This window comes from Papio anubis, chromosome 5 (genome assembly GCF_008728515.1).
Source record: "Papio anubis isolate 15944 chromosome 5, Panubis1.0, whole genome shotgun sequence".
Lineage (NCBI taxonomy): Eukaryota > Metazoa > Chordata > Mammalia > Primates > Cercopithecidae > Papio > Papio anubis.
In genome coordinates, this window is record NC_044980.1 from 108,668,000 (window position 1) to 108,692,900 (window position 24,901).

The following is a 24,901-nucleotide window of genomic DNA, read 5'->3' on the forward strand; positions in this document are numbered from 1 at the left end:
GATAGATTGCAAAAATTTCCTCCCATTTTGTAGGTCGACTGTTCACTCTGATGAGACTTTCTTTTGCTGAGCAGAAGCTCTTTAATTTACTTAGATCTCATTTGTCAATTTTGGATTTTGTTGCAATTACTTTTGGTGTTTTAGTCATGAAGTCTTTGCCCATGCTTATGTCCTGAATGGTACTGCCTAGGTTTTTGGGGGTTTTTTATAGTTTTAGGTTTTACATTTTAGTCTTTAATCCACCTCGAGTTAATTTTTGTATAAGGTATAAGGAAGGGGTCCAGTTTCTGTTTTCTAAATATGGTTAGCCAGGTATCCCAGCACCATTACCATTTATTAAATAGGGAGTGCTTTCCCCATTGCTTCCTTTTGTCAGGTTTGTCAAACATCAGATGGTTGTAGATGTGTGGTGTTATTTCTGAGGCCTCTGTTCTGTTCCGTTGGTGTATATATCTGTTTTGGTACCAGTACCATGCTGTTTTTGTTACCATAGCTTTGTAGGATAGTTTGAAGTCAGGCAGCGTGATGCCTCCAGCTTTGTTCTTTTTGCTTAGGATTGTCTTGGCTATATGGGCTCTTTTTTGGGTCCATATGAAATTTAAAGTAGTTTTTTTCTAGTTATGTGAAGAAAGTCAATAGTAGCTTGATAGGAATAGCATTGAATCTATAAATTATTTTGGGTAATATGGCCATTTTCATGATACTGATTCTTCCTATCCATGAGCATGGATTTTTTTTCAATTTGTCTGTGTTCTCTCTTATCTCCTTGAGCAGTGGTTTGTAGTTCTCCTTGAAGGCCCTTCATGTCCCTTGTAAGTTGTATTCCTAGGTATTTTATTTTTTTGAGAGGAGTCTCATTCTGTTACCCAGGCTGGTGTGCAGTGATGTGATCTCGGCTCACACTGCAAGCTCTGCCTCCCAGGTTCACGCCATTCTCCTGCCTCAGCCTACTGAGTAGCTGGGACTACAGGTGCCCACCACCACACCTGGCTAATTTTTTTTTTTTTTTTTTTTGTATTTTTAGTAGAGATGGGGTTTCACCATGTTAGCCAGGATGGTTTCTATCTCCTGACCTCGTGATCTGCCCACCTCGGCCTCCCAAAGTGTTGGGATTACAGGCATGAGCCACTGCGCCCGGCCAGGTATTTTATTTTCTTTGTAGCAATTGTGAAAGGGAGTTCACTCATGATTTGGCTATCAGCTTGTCTTTATTGGTGTACAGGAATGCTTGAGATTTTTGCACACTGAATTCAAGTCCTGAACATCCTTGTAATCTTCTGGCTCCTTGACCTAATATTGACAGTGTGTGTTTAAAGTCTCCCACTATTATTATGTGACAGTCTAAGTCACTTTGTATGTCTCTAAGAACTTGTTTTATGAATCTGGGTGCATCTGCGTTCGGTGCATATATATTTAGAATAGCTTTTCTTGTTGCACTGATCCCTTTACCATGATATAATGCCATTCTGTCTTTTTTGAACTTTGTTGGTTTAAAGTCTGTTTTATCAGAGACTAGGATTGCAATCCCTGCTTTTTTTTTGTTTTCCATTTGCCTGGTAAATATTCCTCCATCCCATTATTTTGAACCTATGTGTGTCTTTGCATGGGAGATGGGTCTCCTGAATACAGCACACCAATGAGTCTTTATCCAATTTGCCAGGGTGTGTCTTTTAATTGGGGCATTTAGTCCATTTACATTTAAGGTTAATATTCTTATGTGTGAATAAAAAAGTGCAAAGTCCTATGTGTTAACCAGCTGTCATCATGATGCTAGCTGGTTATTTTGCACATTAGTTGATGCGATTTCTTCATAGTGTCATTGGTGCTTATATTTTGGTATGTTTTTGCAGTGGCTGGTACTGGTTTTTTCTTTCCATATTTTGTTCTTCCTTCAGGAGCTCTTGTAAGGCAGGCCTAGTGGTGACAAAAGTCCTTCAGCATTTGCTTCTCTGTAAAGGATTGTATTTCTCCTTCACTTACGGAAGTTAGTTTGGCTGGATATGAAATTCTGGGTTGAAAATTCTTTTCTTTAAGAATGTTTAATATTGACTTCCACTCTCTTCTGGCTTACAGGGTTTCTGCAGAGATCCGCTGTTAAGTCTGATGGCTTCCCTTTGTAGGTTACCTGCCTTTCTCTCTGTTGCCCTTAACAGTTTTCCTTCATTTCAACTTTGGAGAATCTGACGATTATCTGTCTTGGGGTTGCTCTTCTCAAAGAGTATGTTTGTGGTGGTCTCTGTATTTCCTGAATTTGAATGTTGGCCTGTCTTGCTAGGTCGGGGAAGTTCTCCTGGATAATATCCTGACGAGGGTTTTCCAACTTGGTTACATTCTCCCCATCACTTTCAGGGACACCAGTCAGTCATAGGTTTGGTCTTTTCACATAGTCCTACATTTCTTGGAGGCTTTGTTCCTTTTCAATCTTTTTTCTCTAATCTTTTCTTCATGCCTCATTTCAGTAAGTTGATCTTCAATCTCTAATATCCTTTCTTCCACTGATCGATTCGGTTATCAGTGTGTGAAAAGAACTCCTGCACCTAGCTCGGTGTCCGCCTGGAACAGCCACCCAGTTTTGTGTTTCAAACCCAGAGCCCTGGTGGTGTAGGCACACGAGGGAATCTCTTGGTCTGTGGATTTCTGAAACCAGGGGAAAAGTGTGGTATCTGGGCCAGATAGCACAGTCCCTCACAGCCTCCTTTGGCTGGGAAAGGGAGGCTCCCCTGCTCCTTGCACTTCCTGCATGAGGTGATGCCTCACCCTGCTTCTGCTCACCCTCTGTGGGCTGCACCCACTGCCTACCCAGTCCCAATCAGATGAACAGGATACCTCAGTTGGAAATGCAGAAATTACCCACTTCTGCATTGGTCTCACTGGGAGCTGCAGACTGGAGCTGTTCCTATTCGGCCATCTTGCCAGTCAATCCTAAAAGCATTTTTTTTTAGGCTCCCACATATGAGAATATGTGCTATTTGTCTTTCTGTGCCTGCCTTGTTTCACTTAACATCATAATATCCTCCAGTTCCATGTTGCAAATAAGAGGATTACATTCTTTTTTAAGGCTGAATATGCCATCATGTACACTTTCTTTATCCATTCATCCATGCATGTACTCTGAAATTGATTATATATCCTGACTATTGTGAGTACTGCTGCAATCGGGTATCTCGATATACTGATCTCCTTACCTTTGGGTTTACAACCAGCAGTGAGAATGCTGGATTACAAAGTAGTTCTATTCGTTTTTGGAGGAAACTTCATACTGTTCTCCTTAGTGGTTTTAGTAATTTACATTCCCATCAACAGTGTACAAGTATTCTCCTTTCTCCACATCCTCACCAGCATCCATTATTGCCTGTCTTTTGGATAAAAGACATTTAAACTGGGGTGTGCTATCTTATTTAGTTTTGATTTCCATTTCCCTGGTGATTAGTGATGTTGAGCATTTTTTCATATACCTGTTGCCCACTTTGATATCTTCTTTTAAGAAACATCTATTCAGATCTTTTGCCTATTTTTAATTGGATTTTTTTTTTTTTGGCTATTAAGTTCTTTATATATTCTAGTTTTTAATTCCTTGTCAAATGAGTAGTTTGCAAATATTTTTGCCCATTCTGTAGTATATTTCTTCACTTTGTTTCCTCTGCTATGCAGCTTTTTAGCTTGATGTGATCTCATTTGCTCATTTTCACATAGGTTGTGTCTTTGAGGTCTTACAAGAAATCTTCGACCAGCCCAAACTTTCGGTTCCCCCAATTTTCTCTTCATAATTTCAGGTCTTACATTTAAGTCTTTAATCTATTCTGATTTTTGTATATGGTGAGAGAGTGGGGTCTAATTTCATTCTTCTGCATTCACATACTCAGTTTTGCCTGCACCATTTATTATAGCAGGGACTGTCTTTTCCCCAATGTATGTTCTTAGTGTGTCAAAAGAGTTGACTGTAAGTAAATACATGGATTTACTTCTGGGTTCTCTGTTCTGTTCCATTGGTCTGTGTCTTGTTTTTATGCTTCTATCATGCTGTTTTGGTTACTATAGCTTTGTAGTATATTATTTGAGGCCCAGTAATGCAATGCCTCCGGCTTTGCTATTTTTGCTCAGGATGGCTTTGGCTGTTCTGGGTCTTTTGTGGTTCCATAAAAATTTTAGACTTTTTTTTTTTCCTATTTCAGTGAAGAATATCATTGGTATTTTGATAGCAATTGCATTTAATCTGTAGATTGCTTTGGGTAGTAAAGCTGTCAGGATTTGCTGATGGATTGAAACTGGGTTTGAAGACAGTTAAAATTCTAAGCAACTAGAGGTATAGATTTATCATTCTTGAGACAAGACTTGGGAAAAGTGGGGCAGGAAAAGAGGAAAGGTATGTTTTGTAGATGTAGATAAAAGAACTGGGAACAAATACTTGGAGGAAGCAAGGAGGCAGATTTTGGCATGTTGTAAGAAAGACAGTTATGAAACAAATAGCCATCTCAAAATGGACAGGACATCCTTTGTGTCTATCACTAGAAGTAATCAACCTAGATTCGTGTATATCAGCTACGATGACAGAAGGAACTATGGGAGTTGATTTATAAAGATTCCTCTAAAGATTTTACTCACATACATACATGTTTTATCTTTCATTAATATTAAATACGGAAACATGGGTAAACTAATATTTCTACTTTCCATTATTTCTAAAAATTCAGTTTTAAAAAATTTGAGACTTAAATTCAAATCTGAAAAGTCTGTCCTACCCCCTTGAGTCAACATGAAAGTGACTCAAGAACAGGGACTTTATAGTCTCTTATGAGCTTTATTAGTGTTATTCCAATATTTAGGACATAGTAGGCATTCAGTGTGTGAATGGAAGGTCATATGAACAAATTGAAGTTTATACTTACATTTCAAGGTTTTTGATATTGCCAAATTGCCCCCTAAAAGTGATATACCAACTCATATTCTATTCACCAAAATATGACAGGATTTTCCCACAACTCTGCTAATACCAAGATGTACATTACTTTTATTGATGTTCATCAGCATTGTTTTTATTTGTATTTTTTGTAACCAATAGGGTTCAAGGTGTTTCATGTTTTATTGGCCATTTTTTTTTTCTGAATCGAAATTTGGTATGTTTAACCTATTTTTCAGTTGGTCTTTTTTTTTTTACCAATTGAAATGAATTCTTCACATATTTAAGACATTAAAAGCACTGTTATATGTTGCAAATATTTTCCATTACCTTCTGCTGTACAAACATTTTATACAAAATTTCCTGTTTTTAGCTGTCATACTTTGCAAATCACAATTTCATTCACTCAATGTGTTACATTACTACTTATTTATGTATAAGGAAATGTAGTAAGTATTATGTGTGTGTGGGTACCAGATAAAAACCAGAATGACACATGGCTCTGAGGCAGTATGCACTAAGTGCTGTAATAGTGGTAGTTTGCTGTAAGTGTTTTTATGAGAGAAAGGGTATCTTCTCCTTGAATGATTCAGATAGCCTTTAAAAAGTTAAAATCTGAATCAGGTCTTGAAGAAGAGTTATGATTTTAAAGGGTGAAAGTGTAAGTAAACTGCACGAGCAGAAGTAGGAAACAGAAAACACAAGGCATCTTGAGAGAACAGTGAATAATCCAGTTTGGGTTAAATAATGTAGGGAAACAGTATTTATATAAATACGACTTGAACTGTATTCAAATAGTAATATTTGCTGAACTGTTTTCTGAATAGTTTTCATTATGTGGTCCATAGCTGGCTTCCTCCTTTGTGCCAAGAGTTTACTCAGCATATTATAATCCTTGGAAAATGAAGTAGAAACTGCATGAGATTTTTATTTTCACACTCCTTCAACACCTAAGACTTTCCCACTTTGTGTTACAACTAAATTGGTTGACTAATGTCATATAATCTGAGGAATACACTGTACTTCTAGTAGATATTTAAGGTCTCTTTAGGATTGAAACTTACAGAAATCAGATTCCAGGAATTATCCAATCTCATTTTGATTTCAGATAAAACATTAATTTGCCTTATTCATTAAATATAGTGAATTCATTATGAAGTCTTTGGCATACTTTTAAAGGTGGAAGTACAAAATTGTAATATTATACATATACTTTGTGTGCCATGGGTCATCTATGTACAGTAAAATAAAGCATGACATTATTGACATCTAGTCACAAAGAAAACTTAAAATATCATCTGAATGTTCAATTTTCCCCCCAAGTTTAATAAGACTTGAGAGTCTAAATTAAAAATAAATTGTGTTTTAGGTTCTAGTCACCCAATAACTTATCAGATCCAGGCTTAATTATTGCTTCATGTTGTAAATTTAGCATAGAATGATTCTTTGAGTAAAGATCAAGAAATAATTAAATATGATTTGAAAAAGTACAAAGTCCAGGCCCAGCAGGGTGGCTCACGCCTATAATCCCAGCACTTTGGGAGGCCAACGTGGGTGGATCACCTGAGGTCAGTCAGGAATTCGAGACCAGCCTGGCCAAAATGGTGAAACCCCCGCCTCCACTAAAAATAACAAAAAATTAGGCAGGCGTGGTGGCAGGCGCCTGTAATCCCAGCTACTCAGGAGGCTGAGGCAGGAGAATCGCTTGAACCTGGGAGGCAGAGGTTGCAATGAGCCGAGATTGCGCCATTACAGTCCAGCCTGGGCGACAAGAGCAAAACTCCGTCTCTTAAAAAATAAAATAAAAAAGTGCAAAGTCCTATGTATTCTTCAGAGTTGTTAGGAAAGAAAACAAATAAGGTTAGTTGCATATTTAGCCAACATTTAGGTCAAAAAGAATAATTAAATGGATGCTACAAATTCAACCAGTATTTTCGATTTTTGAGGTCTATCATCTGAAACCTCAGTGGCAAACATAATAAAAAATTCAACATATTTTTATTTGTTAAATATATTAATATAATTAAATATATTCCTTCAGTTAACTGAAGCGGACAAAACTGGAGAACAGATCTTTTCCATATTCAACTTATTTAACTTTAAAATGATATTACTTGGAATTCTACTACATACCATCTTAGATTCTGTTTTGAAATTCCATTCACATTCCATTTGATTTACTAGAATGCTTTTTTTTTTTTTTTTGAGAATGGGATCTCACTCTGTTGCCCAGCAGGAATGCCACAGTACAATCATGACTCACTATACCCTTGAACTCCCGGGCTCAGGGGATCCTCTTGCCTCTGCAGCTTAATAATTTTTTTTTAATTTTCATTTTTTTGTAGAGTTGGGGAAATTGCCTTGTTATTCAGGCTGGTCTCAAACTTGTGGCCTCACACAATCCCCACACCTCGGCCTTCCAAAGTGCTGGGATTACAGGTGTAAGCCACCGTGGCTGATCTGGAATGCTTTCTAAAAATATGGCATTACAAATATAATACTGAACGAAGATAAAAAAGGTTAAATCTCACTTCAAGAAATTATCAGTCTAACAGCATCAGTAAAAATGGTACTTTTAGTCATGGCATAAAATACACAATAAGGCTATTTTTCAGTTATTGAGTGTTTTCAAGTTGGAAAATGCATTATGAAACACTCAAAAAGATGTTACTGGGTTTACTCATCAAGTGCTTTTGACACTATATAAATGACAGAATAACACCACAGTTAGGTGACTGGGACTCAAGAATCCTTAAATGATAGTACTGAAAACAGGTATATGACTTATTTGTCCAGAATTTGTATTATAATATAACCATGTGTATTGTCTAAAATTACAGTCTTTCAGTCTGTCCAACGTGCTTGCTCTCCTGGCTAGATATTAGCTAAAAATTAGCAAAAACAGCCATTTTCCCTATTACTCCGCAGCAAAGATGTGAAACCAAAGTGCCTAATCTTTCCTGCCTGGTGGGCTGCCCTCTACTGGATTCTTTGAGGTATTCAGCCAGCAGGTCAATGTGACTATTTTTAAGAAGGTAAACAGAGACATAAATGTAAACATTAAAAAAAAAGGAACCTTTTAGTATATTAACTTTTATCATGAAAACAATTTCAGTCATTTTGAGAACTGGCAATGAAGATGCTTATACAGTCTTAGTCTCCTTTTCAACCTTGGAGGCAGATCTGCAGCAATAATAGTAACAAGTAGGAGCAATGGGTGTACTATAATGACCATCTTTTATGATGATTGGTGTATTAATACAAATCACATTTTTTTGAGTCCATTCATGCTATGGATGTTTTCTTATGCATAAACATAGAGTAAACACATACTGAATAGATCACATCTGTTAAGTCTCTTGCCACAAGCAGCAAAACTTTTCAGAGCTGTCTCTTCTGTGAAAATCCATCTTACGTAGCAAGTTGATTTTCTTTGTGGTTCATCCCCATGCCTGAGACTTGCAATAATGTAAAACCAGTTTACCATCACTGCCAAAACACTACAAAAAAAAGGCAACAAATCAAACTCAATCTTTATTATTCTTAGATGAAACTAAGAAAATAAATGCCACATGTATCATTAATATCCACACACGTACACTAAGTTACTTATGTTACAGGCTATCTCTTTCAAAGGATGCCTGTTTCTATCAGACACATATTAATAATCCGAAGTGTTTAATAAAATCTGTCCTTTAAGCATCTTAGGCATGAATGAGCTTATGTATTTTAATCTTGTCCTTTCTCTACATCTCCAACCACAATGTATGTAATTTCAGCTGTTTTCTAGTAGTGGTGCTACTAGGTGTACTCTAATGACTATTGCAATGACACTGTAAGATGTTGAACAAAGTCATTCTTACGCTGTTTTTTCAATTTCTTGTAGGCAGATTTGGATAACAGATTATAAGAACAATGCAGAAGAAATCAACCATAAAGAAAAAGTCTTACTTTCTAAGAATTACAAAGATGACTTTGATATATAATTTATTCCTTGGTTCTTCAATAACTGTATAATTTATTAAGATCTTACTATGATCAAGATGTTAGATAACAGAACAAGAAAGTCATCTTTTCTTCTATCCCAGACAATTAAGAATGGCATGCTGGACGGGCGCGGTGGCTCATGCCTGTAATCCCAGCACTTTGGGAGGCCAAGGTGAGTAGATCTCACAAGGTCAGTGGATCGAGACCACCCTGGCAAACATGGTGAAACCCTGTCGCTACTAAAAATAAAAAAAAACAAATCAGCCGGGTGTGGTGGCACACGCTTGTAGTCCCAGCTACTCGGGAGAGCAAGACAGGAGAATTGCTTGAACCCAGGAGGCGGAGGTTGCAGTGAGCCGAGATCATGCCACTGCACTCCAGCTTGGGCGACAGAGTGAGACTCGGTCTCAAAAAACAAAACAAAACCAAACAAAAGAATGGCATGCCATTTCTTGAAATAAAAATGTGAATTAACAATACTACACAATATACATATTATACAGATGTGCATACTCCATTAAGAAAAAAAAGCAATATATATATATTTTTTTACCTCATACAGAGTTCCAACTTCTTGGTCTGGGGAAGGAGCAAAGGACTGATTCACATAAATAAACTACAAGAAAGGAGAGAAAAACAGAGATGTTTAAGGGTATCCTGATTAATCTGCATTTTTCTGCATTCCAATCAGCTAGCTATTTCGTATTGTTTTCACAATTGAAGAAAGCTTCTCTGAACTCCTAACTTTTCTAGTCAAGTCAAAGAGATCTTTATGAAGATCTCATTTTTCCTCCAGAGGAATAAAAATAACACAATTCCAGTTCCTAGAACAGTGGTTCCTAACTTTTTATAACTAAGAAACTTAAATATTTTTTACAAATAGCTTTTGAAAGGCTAGTTATTCAAGAAATTACATTATCATAAAAATGTCCCCACTTACCCATAATTTCCCCTAAGAAAATTACACACACACACAGTCAAAAATCAGTATATCTAATATTCAAGGTAGTTTGTGCACTTTCCTTGGGTAAATGTATGACATATATACTTAGGTTTTTTATAGTCACTTAAAGGCAAATGAACAAGGAAAAAAGTAACAAAATTAAAACCTTATAACCTTGCTCTTTAAAGGATTCGCTGCTCAATGTTTCAGTTTAGTCTGTTTTTACTAAAATATTTCTAGTACTTAAAAAAAGTCACAGTGTCCAAGTGCCTTCTAATAATTTTCTTTTTGGAAAAAAACATTATATGCAGGTAACATATTTAGTTTTCCTTTAATATCCAAATTTGGGACTAAAATGTCCTGGATTAAACTTAGTATTAAAAAAAAAAGTATCAGAATAGTTGGTCGACAGATACTATTTTGATCACCAACCACGAACAATCAATATTGCTCGCATCTCTCTTAGCCAACATAGTGTGGTGATTAAGTGTACATGCTCTACTGAGACACATCTGGGTTTGAATCCTGGCTTTAAATACAAATAATCTCTCATCCTCTTTATTTGTAAGATATGGAAAATAATAGTAACTATACCTCTTGGGTCTGTTGGGAAAGACAAAATGAGATATTTTAAAGTAATAGTGCCTAGGGTGGTATAATATACATAAGAGGTGTTGTTATTAAATTCAGGAAACTGGTTCATGCTGCTGAGGCTGGAAGTAGGAGGTGGCTCAAGCCACATGTCCCCAGCAACACTTTGGGAGGCGAGGCGAGGAAGTGAGGATCCGCGAGAGAGGTCAGGAAGTGGCGAGAGACCATCCTAGCTAACATGGTGAGCGATCTCTACTAAAAATACAAAAAATAGCCAGGCGAGGTGTGAGCGCCTGTAGTCCCAGCTACTCGGGGAGTGAGGCAGAAGAATGGCGTAAACCCAGGGCCGGAGCTTACAGTGAGCTGGCGGAATCCCGGCCACTGCACTCCCAACCCTAAAAAGGCGACAGAGTGGGAACTCCTCTCAAAAAAAAAAAAAAAAAAAAAAAAAAAATAGTTCATGCTGAAATATCAATTCGTGGTTACGGCTGAGTAGAGTTCTGGCACAAAAATTTCAGAACTGTAACAGAAAATGATGTGCATTTTAATGTGAATTTTTTGTAATACAAATAAAATTTGTGTTCAGTGCCTGACAATTTATGAGCAAATCCAGATTTTACTCTTGTACATTATAAATGAGGGGAAGGGCTCTCAATAACAGCTTAGTTTATTTTATCAGTGTCGATGATGTGCTGAGAATTGTACACAGAACTATGAAGATTAATGTGACCTCTTCCCTCAATGAGCTTATAATCTATAGGAGAGGCAGACACACATGAATAAATATGGGTGAGAAAAGTACATCTAATGAAGTATATAGCATACAGAAATGTACACTAGTCTAGCCTAGCAAAAGGGTCAGGGACAGCTTTGTGGGAAATAAGCAGGATTTAACCAGGTGAAGAAAGTAGTAATTAGGACTTCTTAGGCAAAGGAGACAAAGAGTAAGATGGTGTTGTGTTCACAGAAAACAGCAGACTAGATGGAGCAGAGAACCAACCGAAGGAATTCAATGTGATTTTTTAACAGGTGTTAATTCGAAATTTTAAAAAAGCAATTCAGTTAGTTTAAAAGAGATAAAGCTCTATATAAGTAACAGGTTAACATCATCAATTCCACTGTAGAAACGCTAAGTGGCTTATAATTTGTTCCTTTAAAGTAGATGTAGTTACTCCAGGTTCGTGAAAGTAAAATTCCATGGAACTATTATTTCCAAACTACAAAAACTTGGGCAGACAAAATTAGTTAGTTTTATTAATTACTTTGCCTTTAAATCAGCTTTTTTTCTTTTTACTTTTAAATCAGCAGTCTTTAAATTGATGTCTCTAGTTATTCTGGTTATAAAGCTCTCTGTCTAGTAGATTCCTCATGGATTCATTGGAATAGCATTTTCCGCTAATAGTTTGTGCCCCGATTAAGTCAGTTATGCAGGATATGAAAGCCTTATTTCACTTTTTCCTTAAGCATCTTTGCTGTCAAGGTTTGATGACAGCCTAATTTTCTAAGTCATGCCTTCTTTCCCAACCCCTACATTTCCAAATGATTTCAAGTCCAGTAATTTTAACAGAATGCATCCTAGTGTTCATTATTCTGGGTTGATACTCTCAGGTACTTGGGATGTTTTTTCTATATGTAGTTTGAAATCTCTTAAATGACATTTTTACAGTATTTTTTCTGTTCCCTTGCTCTGGTTTTTTTCTTCACAGACTCTTGTCCAAAGGCTGACTCACTTCTAAATTTTTTTCATCTATTTTTCTTAACCCATTATCCGTTGTTTACGTTCCTACTTTAGTCTCCGTTTCTGAAATAATTTTCTTTTATTTCTAATTCTTTTCCTGAGCTCTGTCACTTCATTTCTTAGTTTTACTAATGCTGATCATTGTTTTTCTTTCATGTCTTATACTATCTTCTTGTTTTTAGCTCGTTTTGAAATACAAGGTTCCAGTTTTCGACTTGTCTTACAGGCATATTTTTCTGGCTTGATTTCATCGTCTCTAGGGATGTTGTTCTTTTCCGCATCTCTTTTTTCTTGTAACACTGTACGGAATTTGACCTTGTTATTGTTTTTATGTGAAATTAGTTTTCCTCAATTTTTAGAATGAGGTGAATTAGGGTAGTTTTTCTAACTTCACAGCGCTCCCCCTGTTGTTTTTTGTATACTGTTCAAAACGATGGAGGCCTGCTTTGAGCTTTCTAAGTTCTGTTCCCCTCCATTTTGATCTGGTCTTTCTCTTTCCTTCCTTTCTCATGTCTCTACCCTTTTTAATTTTCATTTCACTTCCCAAAATTTCTCCTCAGTATGGGGTCCTGGAGCCCTCCTGGGTCTATTTTGAGATTGCTCGAGCCCTTCAAGTCCTCCTTAGTGCAAATACATTGTTATCACGTGCTACAGGAGAGGGCAAAACTCCTCTCAGTCGGCTTCTATTCTTAAATTGGCTCACTTTGCTTCTCAGTCAGGATCTATTAGCGCTTTTGAGGTTCTTCTTGTCTCAGTGCTGTCAGATGCCAACCCTGTTTCTTACTGCTTCTTTCAGCACAGATGCTGATACCATGCAGGTCCTGTGGTTGCTGGTGGTTTGCCCCCACCAACATGTGTTTTGGGGCTCATGAGGATATCTTATCACCTAGTTTTGTTACAAATACTAATCATGGGTTTTTGGTTTTGCTATCTAGTTGACTAAGTTTTGTGAGAATTCAGAGAGATTCATGCATGCCTTCTGATACCACTATCTTCCCAGAATTCCTAGCATTACTTTTTTTCCTTTAATGTCCATTTTGCTAGATAAAACTCAAAAGATATCAGTTTTAGTTTAATCTAGGAAAATGATGAAATAATTTTTTATGTTTCCTATTGCTTAAATGGGAAAGGATAATCATATTCACTACAGAGGCTTTAATTTAACCTTTATGAAATTGTTTACATAGGGTAAAATGGTTGAATGATGGCAATTTTATGTGGTTCAACCTACTATGTATTGGTATCAATCCAGTCCTTTCAGGTTACTGAATGAATATAGGCAATACAAAATTTCAAGACTCTTAACAGAGAACACAGTATCATTTCATCTTTTTAAAATCTCCATGTATTTCTAAACTAATGCATTAAATTAGTCAGTACATTTATTTTTACCAACTCTTCATGTTGCATCTTTAGTAAATATATAGCCTCTGCTCATTTCTCTCAAATGTATGTCCTCATTCCCGACTTTTCCATTTAGCTTCACCTTTGTGAGAGCACTTGCAGCCAAACTCTTAGATCAGAGTCAGTTTTTTGCTCCTCCCTGACAAAAAGAAATTCCAACATGTCCTGCTTTAATGATAGTTCACTTGCTTTACCCATGCACACACCTGTGTTCAGAAGCAAATAATTCCCCCTAGCGCCCTCACACAAAAATTCCTGATTTTATTTAAAAAATACATAGCGATTCTTCAACTACCTATTCACTCATGCTACCTGAGTTAATACTATCCAAGATTGTGATCTATTTGCAGATAAAGGTGTCTGATATATATAAATTGTATATATAAAAAACACTTAATATGCCAAATACATGTAGACATTTAAATTTCTGTAGTCAAATGCCAAGTTAAAATGCAGTGGCATTTAAAGAATTAACCTTTACTACAACTGCCCCTGTGAAGTGCTTAATGTGTACTGTAACATGAAATATTTCTTAGTTCTTTTACAATATATGGCAAAGATACATTGCTTATCTCAAGAAAAATAGGAAAAAAGTAACTGCTATCAAAACAAATTGAAAAAATCCAAAACTTTTGTAGTAATGTACAGATATTGTAATGCTCTATAATAGATTTTTCTGCACGGGTATTCAGTGACTTTCTGAGGAAAACAATACAGGAGGCAATAAATACATAAATAAACTGGTTCACATTGTAAAACAAATCTAAAACATTTCATTTCAGAATTCCCCAGAGAATCCTTTGATAAAGTATATAAACTCCACTAACAAGAGATAAGGCAGGGCACAGTGGCACACTCATGTAATTCCAGCACTTCTGAGATGGCCCCGTCTCTACTAAAAACACAAAAATTAGCCAGGCGTGGTGGTGCACTCCTGTAATCCTGGCTACTCGGGTGGCTGAGGCAGGAGAATCGCTTGAACCAGGAGAAGGTTGCAGTGAGTCACTGTACTCCAGCCTGGGCAACAGAGCGAGACTGTCTCAAAGAAAATGAATAAATAAAAATAAAAGGATAAAAGGGCATAACAAAAGCAACATATGTGGCTCCATATGCATTTCTATAAACAACAGTTAATTCATTGTTGCCTAGGAACTACTGCTAATTTTTGTAGGAAAACGTCACTATTGGTTTCATACCAACTGTTCTGAGGCCACAAGTTTAAGAAACTTTTTGATGAAGTCAATGAGTCCTTGGATGGTTCGAGTTCGCTCTACCGCCCACTTCTTTGTTTTCATAATAGGAGTATCTCCCACAGCCTTTAGCAAAATGTCAACTGTAAAAGAATAAAATTTACTGACAATTACATGAAAACATCTAAAGAGAATGGAATATAAAAGACTTAGAAATCAGAAATATTTAATCTACATCCATCTTATGTATTTATGATACTGAAGATATGTGAGAGGTATAAAAATGTTAGATTCTTTTCCGTAATTTTTTTCTTGATCCTACGAAGTTCTCCCAACAGGACTAATTTTTAAAATGCATTTTATCTTAACAGGCAATTCCAAAGAGAATACAAATGATCAATACAAAAACAATATTTAAGTTCACAAAAAGCAAAGTAAAATAATGTCATGTCCCTTTTCACCCACCAAACTACTTAAAATTAAAATAATTACCAGTGTAGATGATATTACTTCTGAGAATGTAAAATAGTACACTCTTTGTGGAATGCAATATGGTAATACAGATCCCAATAAAGGTATACTTTGATTCAATAATACTTCTAGAAATCTAGTCTAAGAAAATACGAGATGTGTAAAAATTCACTTAAAAACATTTCACCTCCGTTTAAGCATTTATTTTTATATGAAACACTGGTAAACCTAAATATCCAAAGGATATTTGGAGGTGACTGATTAAATGGAATGTAGTAAACAGCATATACTTTAAACTGCCTGAGGTTCAAATCCTGGCTCTGCCATTTGCTGGGTATATATGTGGATATTTAATCTCTCCAACAGCATGTATAATATCTCAAATGCATTAGAAACCATCAAAAACACATTCACATAAATATGGAAGAATATGCACCAAAACGTTATTTCTCATTAGTGACATTGTAGGCAATGGTTACTTGGTTTTACTTATGCTTTTTGTAACTACCAAATTTTCTGTAATAAACTTTTCAATAAAGGAAAGCAGTAAGTTATGAACAATAATAGAACAACCAAAGGCCAAAAAGAAGTTGCAGAAAGAGAAATCTTAAGGTTTCAATGATCCAAAACACAGATATGCAAATCCAAACCCTATGAATCTGTCTCTTGAATAAAGTTATTTGCTAAAAAACAACAAACAAACATCTGGCCAGGCGCGGTGGCTCATGCCAGTAATCTCAGCGTTTTGGGAGGTCAAGGAAGGAGGATCACTTGAGGTCAGGAGTTCAAGAGGGCCCAGTCCCCTTCCAACTTCTTGTTCAAGACTAGCCTGGCCAACATGGTGAAACCCCGTCTCTACTAAAAATACAAAAAATTAGCCAGGGGTGGTGGTGCATGCCTGTAATCCCAGCTACTTGGGAGGCTGAGACAGGGGAATCACTTGAACCCGGGATGCGGAGGTTGCAGTGAGCCGAGATGCGCCACTGCACTCCAGCCTGGGTGACACACTGAGACATCCTCTCAAAAAAAAAAAAAAAAAAAGACATCTGCAGTCAAAAACCAAGACACATTGAAAGCAAAATAGTGTATTGCTGCCCCCTAAAGTTAACTCTACTCTACTACACCCTTCTTGCTCCATTCTTTTGGTATTAAATGTTGGAGCCGAAACATCAGAGGTCAATTTATTCAAGTTTATCCCTGGAATGAAGGCATCTAGAACACATGATGCATGCACATTTTATCTTCCTACTAAAGAACTAATTATCCTAGGCCCAGTTATCTCGGGAATAGGAATGTATTTGGAGATAACATGGGATTTTTTTTATCCTATCTTTCATACCTCCCTTCACTGCTCCCTCAATCCCCTGGGGCTATCAGTACATCCATTAACGCAATTAAACATTTCCAGAAAGTGAAGCAGAAAAATATCATGAGTTATGCTACCTAACGAAGAAGTGTAAGACAGTGAGAAATTAGAGAAGGAAAATAATTTAATTACAGTTGCCCTCTCTTTTTAATTTTAAAGATAATTTGCCTGTAGTTCTGAACCCCGAATACACATTAGAATCAACTAGGAAAACACTTACTCCCCAGGTAACCTAACATACCGCCAGTGCCAAAACCTTGGTCTGTTTCAACAATCTTTCTTCTGTAGATTAAAACAAAGGCTGAGGATACAAAACAGTTAAGCTGCTTTCATCAGATTATCCTCAACAAATGATGACAACCTCAAGGTAGGAATAGTTAGAAATAGGTTAGGAATAGAAAGTTTTATATTGGAGAGGCAAACAAATGCTAACAAGAGCCAGAAAATAAAAATCTGATCCTTAAATGACAGTTCAATTTGCAAAAAATACTGTTCAGACCAAGAAAATATGCCCTCGGGCAATATTTAGATTGTAAGCCACTGTTTTTTTAGTTTCTGTTTTACACACTATCATCAGGGTCAAGTAATATTTGACTAAGACTGTTAGACCTTAAAACGAATCTCGGAAAGTCCGCTCTTGCCTATAGTACATTGGAAGAAAAAACGCAACAAAAAACTGTAAAACCTGCGGAATTCTTTTGAAGAAAGATTCTAGCGGCTATCCATGGAAATTCTCACAGTGCATCACGTGGAAATGGGAGTCTGACTTAAAGGGGGAGGGGGGCAGTCTTGGGAGAGAATTATCCTCCACAGCAGCAGAAGTTGAAGAAAAGGCAATGAGACCAATGTCTTTTTTTTTTTTTTTTTGAGGTGGAGTTCGCTCTTGTTGTCTAGGCTGGAGTGCAAGGGCGCGACCTCCGCTCACTGCCACCTCCGCCTCGTGGGCTCAAGCGACTCTCCTGCTTCAGCCTCCCGAGTAGCTGGGATTACCGGCGCGCGCCACCACGCCCAGCTAATTTTTATATATATTAGTAGAAACGGGGTTTCACCGTGGTCTCGATCTCCTGACCTTGTGATCCGCCCGCCTCGGCCTCCCAAAGTGCTGGGATTACAGGCCTGAGCCACCGCGCCCGGCCAGAGACCACTGTCATCTTAAGACTGAACGCGGAAAACTTGTCTAAGGACAAAATCAGCCTCTCTGAATCGAGGATGCTTATATGCTGCTTTTCTCATGGGCAACTCTAACTCTAGAGAGTGCTTTAGAACACGTAACCTTGGCAATCTCTTTTACAAAGGAAAACACTCTCAAACAATAAAGGGTTGAGGATAGCTGGTTCAAGCAATGAAATAACTCAAAAAGGTTCCAAAATGTGTTTCTTAAAAAGGTAACATCTGTGCCTTTAGCTTTCCCTTAGCAGTCTTCATTTTGCGTAAGAATTTGGTTTTTGGTTTAAGGAGCGAATTCACAACCAACTGGGAGGGGGAAAAAACCAAAAAAGCGAGTAAGTCGGAAGGCGTGAATTGTAATCCAGGCTTTGCCAGTGACCATCCCTACCACCTTAAAACATTATTAAAATAATTAGCTCCTGTGTTAAGTACCTGGAATTACCGAGAACCCCCACTCAGCTCCCTCCCTCCTTCAAAGAGCTCGCAGTCTGGCCGACTCAAAGAATACAATATAGAAAGGGGTGTGGCAGCCAAGTATCAGGACCTACACCCACAGACAGAGAGAGTATTTTAACACTCAACTCATAAGCCTTAAAAATCAAAAAGTACACTTCTTCTGATGACTAGTCAAAATGCAGGTCTAGGACAGGAGCTCCTCTAAATTTTGCTTCTTTACTGGCCGCCACCCCCAGTCGGATGCAATCTGAACCTCCCGCCTCTCTGCCCGGAAATAAATTCAGTTACTTTTTTTCTTGGTGTCGCCAGCAGGTTCCTCTGTTCCCGGGGAAACTGCAGCGGAAGACGGGGGCTCCGGGGTGGTTGTTTCTGGGGAGACCTCCGTAAGTCCTTCCCCTCCAGCAGCACTTGAGGGAGGAAGCTGCAACATGGACTGCGGCTCCTCCGCCATCTTGCTTGGAGAGACTGGAGAGCGGAAGTAGCGATTGAGCGCGTGCAGTGGGCGTGCTTTTTCTCCAGAGAGCGTAGCAAAGGAGGCGCCGGAGAAGGGGAACCCAATTCCACAGTGAAAGTTGGTGTTCCTGGCAAGTCATTCAAATCGAAGCTGTGGCAGACTTCTGAACGTTAATAACGCAACATGTGCTTCTCCGCGACTACAGACCTAAGTAAAGGAGAGGTGGGCAACGTCTCCGTGCTTGGTCGAATGCGCACACTCCCCTCTTAGGCCGCTGGCTCGGACCTACAAATATTTCCGCTTTCCTCAGTGCCTGCCCCGCCCAGGCCCCGCCTCTCGGGCCCCGCCCGGCGACACGGGAGCGCGCGCGGGCGCGTACGGGAGGGGGCGGGTGGGGAAGGATCGCCGGCGAGATTACGAGGCGAGGCTCGTGCGCCCGCCCCCGCCCTGGCCCCCAGTGCCCACCCGGTCGGCCCGGCACAGCCATGATCAAGGCGATCCTAATCTTCAACAACCACGGGAAGCCGCGGCTCTCCAAGTTCTACCAACCCTACGTGAGTATCCAGCTGCTGCTGATCCGGGCGAGGGGGAGTCGTTGGCGACGGGCAGCGCCCAGCGCGGCTTCCTCAGAGCGACCCCCTCCGGCGCGCTGCGGCCCTTCTCCCATCCTGGCCGCCTGGCTCTCGCCGGCTGTCAGCCTCCCGGTGGGTGTGGACGGGGTGCCCACCTCCCTGCCGCGCGGTCAGCCACCGACGTGGCTTTGCCCGGGCGGTTCCTCCGCCCGTCGGTGGGCTGCGTGCCTTACCGGCTGCGCGGGCGAGGCCCTGGAGACTTCCCGGTGCCTGGCCCTTGCCGATCGGGCAGCGGCAGCCCACCCGCGCCCCGGAGCCCCGTGCCCCGGCTCCAAGAGCCAATCCCGCTCGACTGCCTTGTGCCGCCCGCGGCTGCAGTTAGCCCGGGAGGAGGAAGACCGGGCGGAACTCTTCTTCTCGCCCCCCTCCCCCGACTCCCAGCCTTTCCAAGTGGACTTCTTTCTGTTCTTTGGACAGATGGGCTACTGGTTTTCACTGTAATCCTCTCATAGGGCAGGAACTTTGGCTTCCTGCATTTGATAACTGCACGCTCTGTACAGTCTCTCTCCTGTATGTTTCGATACGTGACCGACTGCCCAGTGTGACTTTCAGGTGTCTCCTTATTAAAGAGGAAGATACGTGAGGACCTAATGTTTTTATCAGGCCTTTTAGCAGCTGGCTGCAAATTATTTACCCTCGAAGTAACCGGCGACGTTTGTAGTTGAGTGATTGGAACTGTGGTTCTATACCTAAAAGTTATGATTTCAGCTTCTGGTTTGGCATTTTTCCACATACGGGAATTTGCCATCATTTATAGTTTTTTTCTATTTATGAAGAATAGCATTTGTAGAACTTCTCTTTTTAGATGTGTGAATACTGTTTAGTATGGACAAGTGCAGGAGGCATTAAGGTAGTAGAGATAAGTGATTTATTGATGATCGAGGAAGGGTTTTATAGAGGTATGTGCTCATCTGAGCGCAAAATTCACTAGCTGAAACACATAAAATTGGGTTCCCAGTGGTAGGATTAATGTGAGGTGTAACTGTTGTGTGGTATTGTGGCACTTTGCTTATAGCCAGAAATGAGCTTTCAATTCAATTTTGAAATTGTGCCAAGGCTAACACTTTTATGCAGATAAGTCCCAGATGGAAATCAATCTTGCCGTTACAAAGTAAATGTTAAAATGTCAGTTTGCCTAAAATGATAATGCAGTCTGTGGAGGTGTTAGTTGAAGTGAGAAATCTTGAGCTTATTCTTCATTTTTTTTTCAGTTGTTTTGCTTTTGCTAGCTATAAGAATATTTTCTGCTACTCCTGTGTGGTTTTAATTTAGTATAACTTAAATACTGATGGTCTGTTTAAAAATTCTACATCATTCTGTAATCCAGCTTAAATTCTAGTTGATCCTCCCGAGTGAAAAAAATGCCATTAACTTTACCTGTTTGTTAAAATATAGTACCGGCCTTTATTGAAGGAATCTTTTTCATAACCATTTTGCCAGTGTCATCCATTTGCAGTATAAAAAAGGTATGTTGCAATAGTAAAACAATTCAAAAAATTATTTTTCCATATCTAAACTTAAGCAATGTTCAAAACAGTGGGTTTTCTGGCTAATCCATATAATCAGTGTATACTATTCGTGTAGTATAGAATGTAACTATCTACTGAAAAATGCATGTAATTTAGAAACTCAGGAATCTGCCTTTCCCTTGTCCAAAAGTGGAACAGAAGTATTGTTTACCATCACTCACTAGGTAGCAGTGACGGTTAATGTGGGAAGAGGCAGTTCTGGCAGCAGTGGCAGCTCTGGTGGCATTTTTGGCCGTTGTATGAGTGACAGTGCCACTGAGGGCAGAGAGCTAGAAGATATATAAACAAGAATCTGGTGGTCACTGGCCATGTATAAGTGGAGTATGAGAAGTTGTTTCTGTGTATTAGGTTTCTATAAGTTGGGTTTTGCCGAGTGTGTTTTTTTTTTGTCTTTCGGGAATAATTTAAGATTATTTACATATTTGCTTCCTCCACTAGACCATAACCTTTTTGAGGGCAGTTATTTTTTTTCATTCATTCATTCCATCAGTTTGTCGACGGATATTTAATTCATGCCTACCATATGCAGAAACAGTTTTAAAATCTGAAGATGAACAGATAACTTTTGCCCTTGCTTGAGAAACATAGATAGAGCTATTAAGGAGTAGGCTATATTATAGCATGCCAGATAGTATTAAGTGCTGTGGAAAAAAAATAAAGCACGGAAGAGTCTTAGAGACTGAGAGGATGACAGTTGAAAATAGGATAGTCTGGTAAGTTCTCACTGAGAAGGTGGCATTTGAGCAAAGACTTGAACGAGGTAAGAAAGGCAGCCTTGCAGATATCTAGGGGAAGAGCATCCCAGGTACAAGGAGGAGCAAATGCAAAAACCCTGAAGAGAGTGCCTGTTGGAAGAACCCCAGGAACTTCTACATAGCAGGAGCAGACTGTGTAAGGGAACATGAGTTGAAAGTGTCTGTGCAGGGCGTCATTCTATTCTTGCTGCCTGGAATGTCCTTCCTTTCCGTTGCCACGTGTACAAATTCAACCCCTTGTTCTAGGCCCAGCACAAACGTCACCTAAACAGTCTGTGAAGCCTTTGATCTTGCTCAAAGGCTCCTCTTGGGTTTTAGGATTTTATTTTTTATCTTTGTTATGGCACAATATTCTTGTTCACAGCCTGTAATTCCTCGTGGCAGCCATCCTATAGAATACTTGAAGGAACGTATGAGATTTTAGAGATATTTGTGTCATTCTTAGCAGTCAACACTGAGGCTTGAACATAGAAAACTAACTCTTTGCTAAATGCATTTATTTAGAATCTCCTAGCTTGGGATAGAGTTTGGATTAGAATTGACTTCCTGAGTTTCCGTCTGTCTTTTAAAATGTAGTCCTTCACTAACTAGAGGTTTTACGAATTTCTGCCTTTAGCATAAAAGTAGTGATGGAATACCTGTTACTCAGCTGTTTCTGTTTTAAGAGGTCTCTAAGAAGTGTATGTCCAATATGAATAAAAATTTTGAGTTTAATTTATTGAACAATATCTAGGGATGTGACTGAGCTAACGATTCCATATGCTGGCAGGATGCTGAGGTTTGAGTCCAACAGTAATGGTTTAACACTAAGCCATTTGAAAAATGTTTAACCCTTTGCCAACAAGTTTATGCTACTGCATTGCATTTTCATTCCTCATTTATCTCCCTCATAATATAACAACTTATATATTCATCTGCCCTTTAACAGTGCACATTTCCATTTCATGCTGTAATGGATTGTTAGATTCGATTGTGGCTCCAAGCTGTTATATGTGAGAAATATGAAGTCACACACCTGTTTTGCTAAACGGAAGTTTTGGTTCATTCTGCTAAAGTTAGACATTACGAATTCAAGTGTGGGCTGGATGCCTTGGCTCATGCCTGTAATCTCAACACTTTGGGAGGCTGAGGCAGGCGGATCACCTGAGGTCAGGAGTTCAAGACCAGTCTGGCCAACATGGTGAAACCCCGTCTCTACTAAAAATACAAAAATTAGCCAGGCATGGTAGCGCACGCCTATAATTGCAGCTACTCGGGAGGCTGAGGTAGGAGAATTGCTTGAACCTGGGGAGGTAGAGGCTACAGTGAGCTGAGATTGTGCCGTTGCATTCCAGCCTGGGTGACAGAACAAGACTCCGTCTCAAAAAAAAAAAAAAAAAAAAATCCAGTCTGTACTCAGAATGCCTCCCTTTTTGTTTTTGCCTTCTATATCCTTGGTCTATGACTGCACAAATTCAAATATTTTTCTTCGTTTGTCTTTTTAAGTTGATGCGTAGCTTCAGCGACTTGGCAACAGTAACCTTTAGTCTTTTAATACTTGCCTAACAGTATTTGTGCGTTACTGTAAATAACTAATGAGACTTATATCTTATAAACCAAATATATTTTTACATAGCTATCAAACAAAAAAATCTCTTGGGTTATGATTCCATAGTGTATCCTCTGGTGAATTACTTAAAAAAATTTTTTTTTATAGAGAAAATGTCTCACTTTGCTTAGGCTTGTCTTAACCTCCTGGCCTCAAGCAGTCCTCCAACTTTGGCCTCTCCAAGTGCTGGGATAAAGATCTGAGCCACTATGCCTGGCCTGTGAATTACTTTTATAAAGTGGAAATGTCTTTCTTTTGTGTGGATTATCTTAGTAGTTTCTGCAGATATAAAATACCATGTGTATATATGCACGTGTGCATACACACCACACGTATATGAAGTACAAGCCGGAAAATTTTCAAGTTAATGTATATGAGTTGCCTCAAGTTTTTAATAAACTATATTTAATTAAACTGTTAACCAAATGCAAGCCTTAGGAGAAACTCTAAGATTCTTCTTTCCCGTTTTCTTTTAAAATTTTAACATAAAAATACAAAGTATTGGAAGTATAGATAACTTATTTTTTCTTTTAAAAATATCCCTTAAAAAGATCCATCCATGTTCACTGATGTCTTTTTTTAGTGACTGTTAAGACATTGTGGCAGATGGGATAATTAAACTTAAGTCTGTGATCAAGATAGAATTATCAACACTGCTGAGTATGAGGGTGTTAACACGTATTAACACATGGCATTTCAGCTTTTTGTTAAGAAGAAAATTCCATACGATTTGGTTTCCTTCCATATTAGTTATAATGCATTTGTCTGCATAAATTGGGTTTTATGTAGCCTGACTCAAATGTTTAGAAAGAACTATGTGAGGTACATTATAGGAAGTGCAGAGTAGTAGACAGATTCCAAAATTAAATGATTCAACAAATCGATGACTTTATTGTAGATCCAATTTCTTTTTCTTTCTCTGCTTTGCTCATCACAAAATTACTATTTCCAAAGGCTGTTTTTCTTCTTGAAATTGGTGGTAATCAGTTCAATTCAGAAAGAGACAACTATCTGTTTCTGCAGTCCTGGACTGTGTCTTTTTCTTCATTCTGCTTAGACCCACCCAAGACCAATAATATTAATAGCTTACCCTAATCAAGATCTAACCTTGGATTGGAGCTGAAGATGAGAGTGCAAACGGGAATGAAATGGATATTCTGTTGGAAAGATTAAAGAAAGGAGTGGATGGTGGGTAGGCAAACAAGGGTCTGCTATTTCCTCTTCTAAACTTTTAAAAAAGTATTTATTTTTATGGCCAGGCACGGTGGCTCATGCCTGTAATCCCAGCATGTTGGGAGGCCTAGGTGGGAGGATCATTTGAGCTCCGGAGTTCAAGACCAGCCTGGGCAACGTGGCAAAACCCTGTCTCTATGCAAAAAATACAAAAGTTAGCGAGTCATGTTAGCACACACCTATAGTCCTAGCTACTTAGGTGACTGAAGTGGGAGGATTGCTTGAGCTCCAGAGGTCGAGGCTGCAGTGAGCTGAGATTGCACCATTGTACTCCAGCCTGGGTGCCAGAGGAGACTCAGTCTCAAAAAATTAAAAAAAAAAAAATTTTTATTAAGGTACAGATGACAAAAAAAATTACACATATTTACAGTGTACATGCCATTTTCGTATATGTATATATTGTGAAATGGGTAAATCAAGCTAATTAACATATCTGTCACCACTGTTCCCTCTTTATTAGCTTTTAATATATATTAGTTTTCTGTAATTTTAGATTGCTT

The 24,901-nt window shown here is 38.6% G+C and overlaps 2 protein-coding genes across 7 annotated transcripts in view; one reads left to right on the forward strand and one right to left on the reverse strand.

Annotated features, from left to right (window-relative positions):
- Positions 1–4,980: 4,980 nt before the first annotated feature.
- ATG12 (autophagy related 12) lies at positions 4,981–18,822 on the reverse strand. The gene is given in 5 exon segments (XM_031666412.1): positions 4,981–8,397; positions 9,438–9,500; positions 14,757–14,893; positions 18,499–18,721; positions 18,723–18,822. Coding segments are annotated over 5 exon segments (564 nt in total). The 5' UTR covers positions 18,804–18,822; the 3' UTR covers positions 4,981–8,337.
- Positions 18,753–24,901, forward strand: part of AP3S1 (adaptor related protein complex 3 subunit sigma 1) — a 71,263-nt gene continuing 65,114 nt past the window's right edge. For 3 of the 6 annotated variants that reach the window (XM_009208917.4, XM_031666411.1, XM_009208918.3), the window contains exon 1: positions 19,027–19,218. In XM_009208917.4, the coding sequence (XP_009207181.1) occupies positions 19,150–19,218 (69 nt within the window). In that variant the 5' untranslated portion in view covers positions 19,027–19,149. Of the gene's footprint in view, positions 19,219–24,901 lie in introns of all 6 variants that reach the window. The other 3 variants (XM_003900013.5, XM_009208916.4, XM_031666410.1) reach the window with 3 other exon arrangements.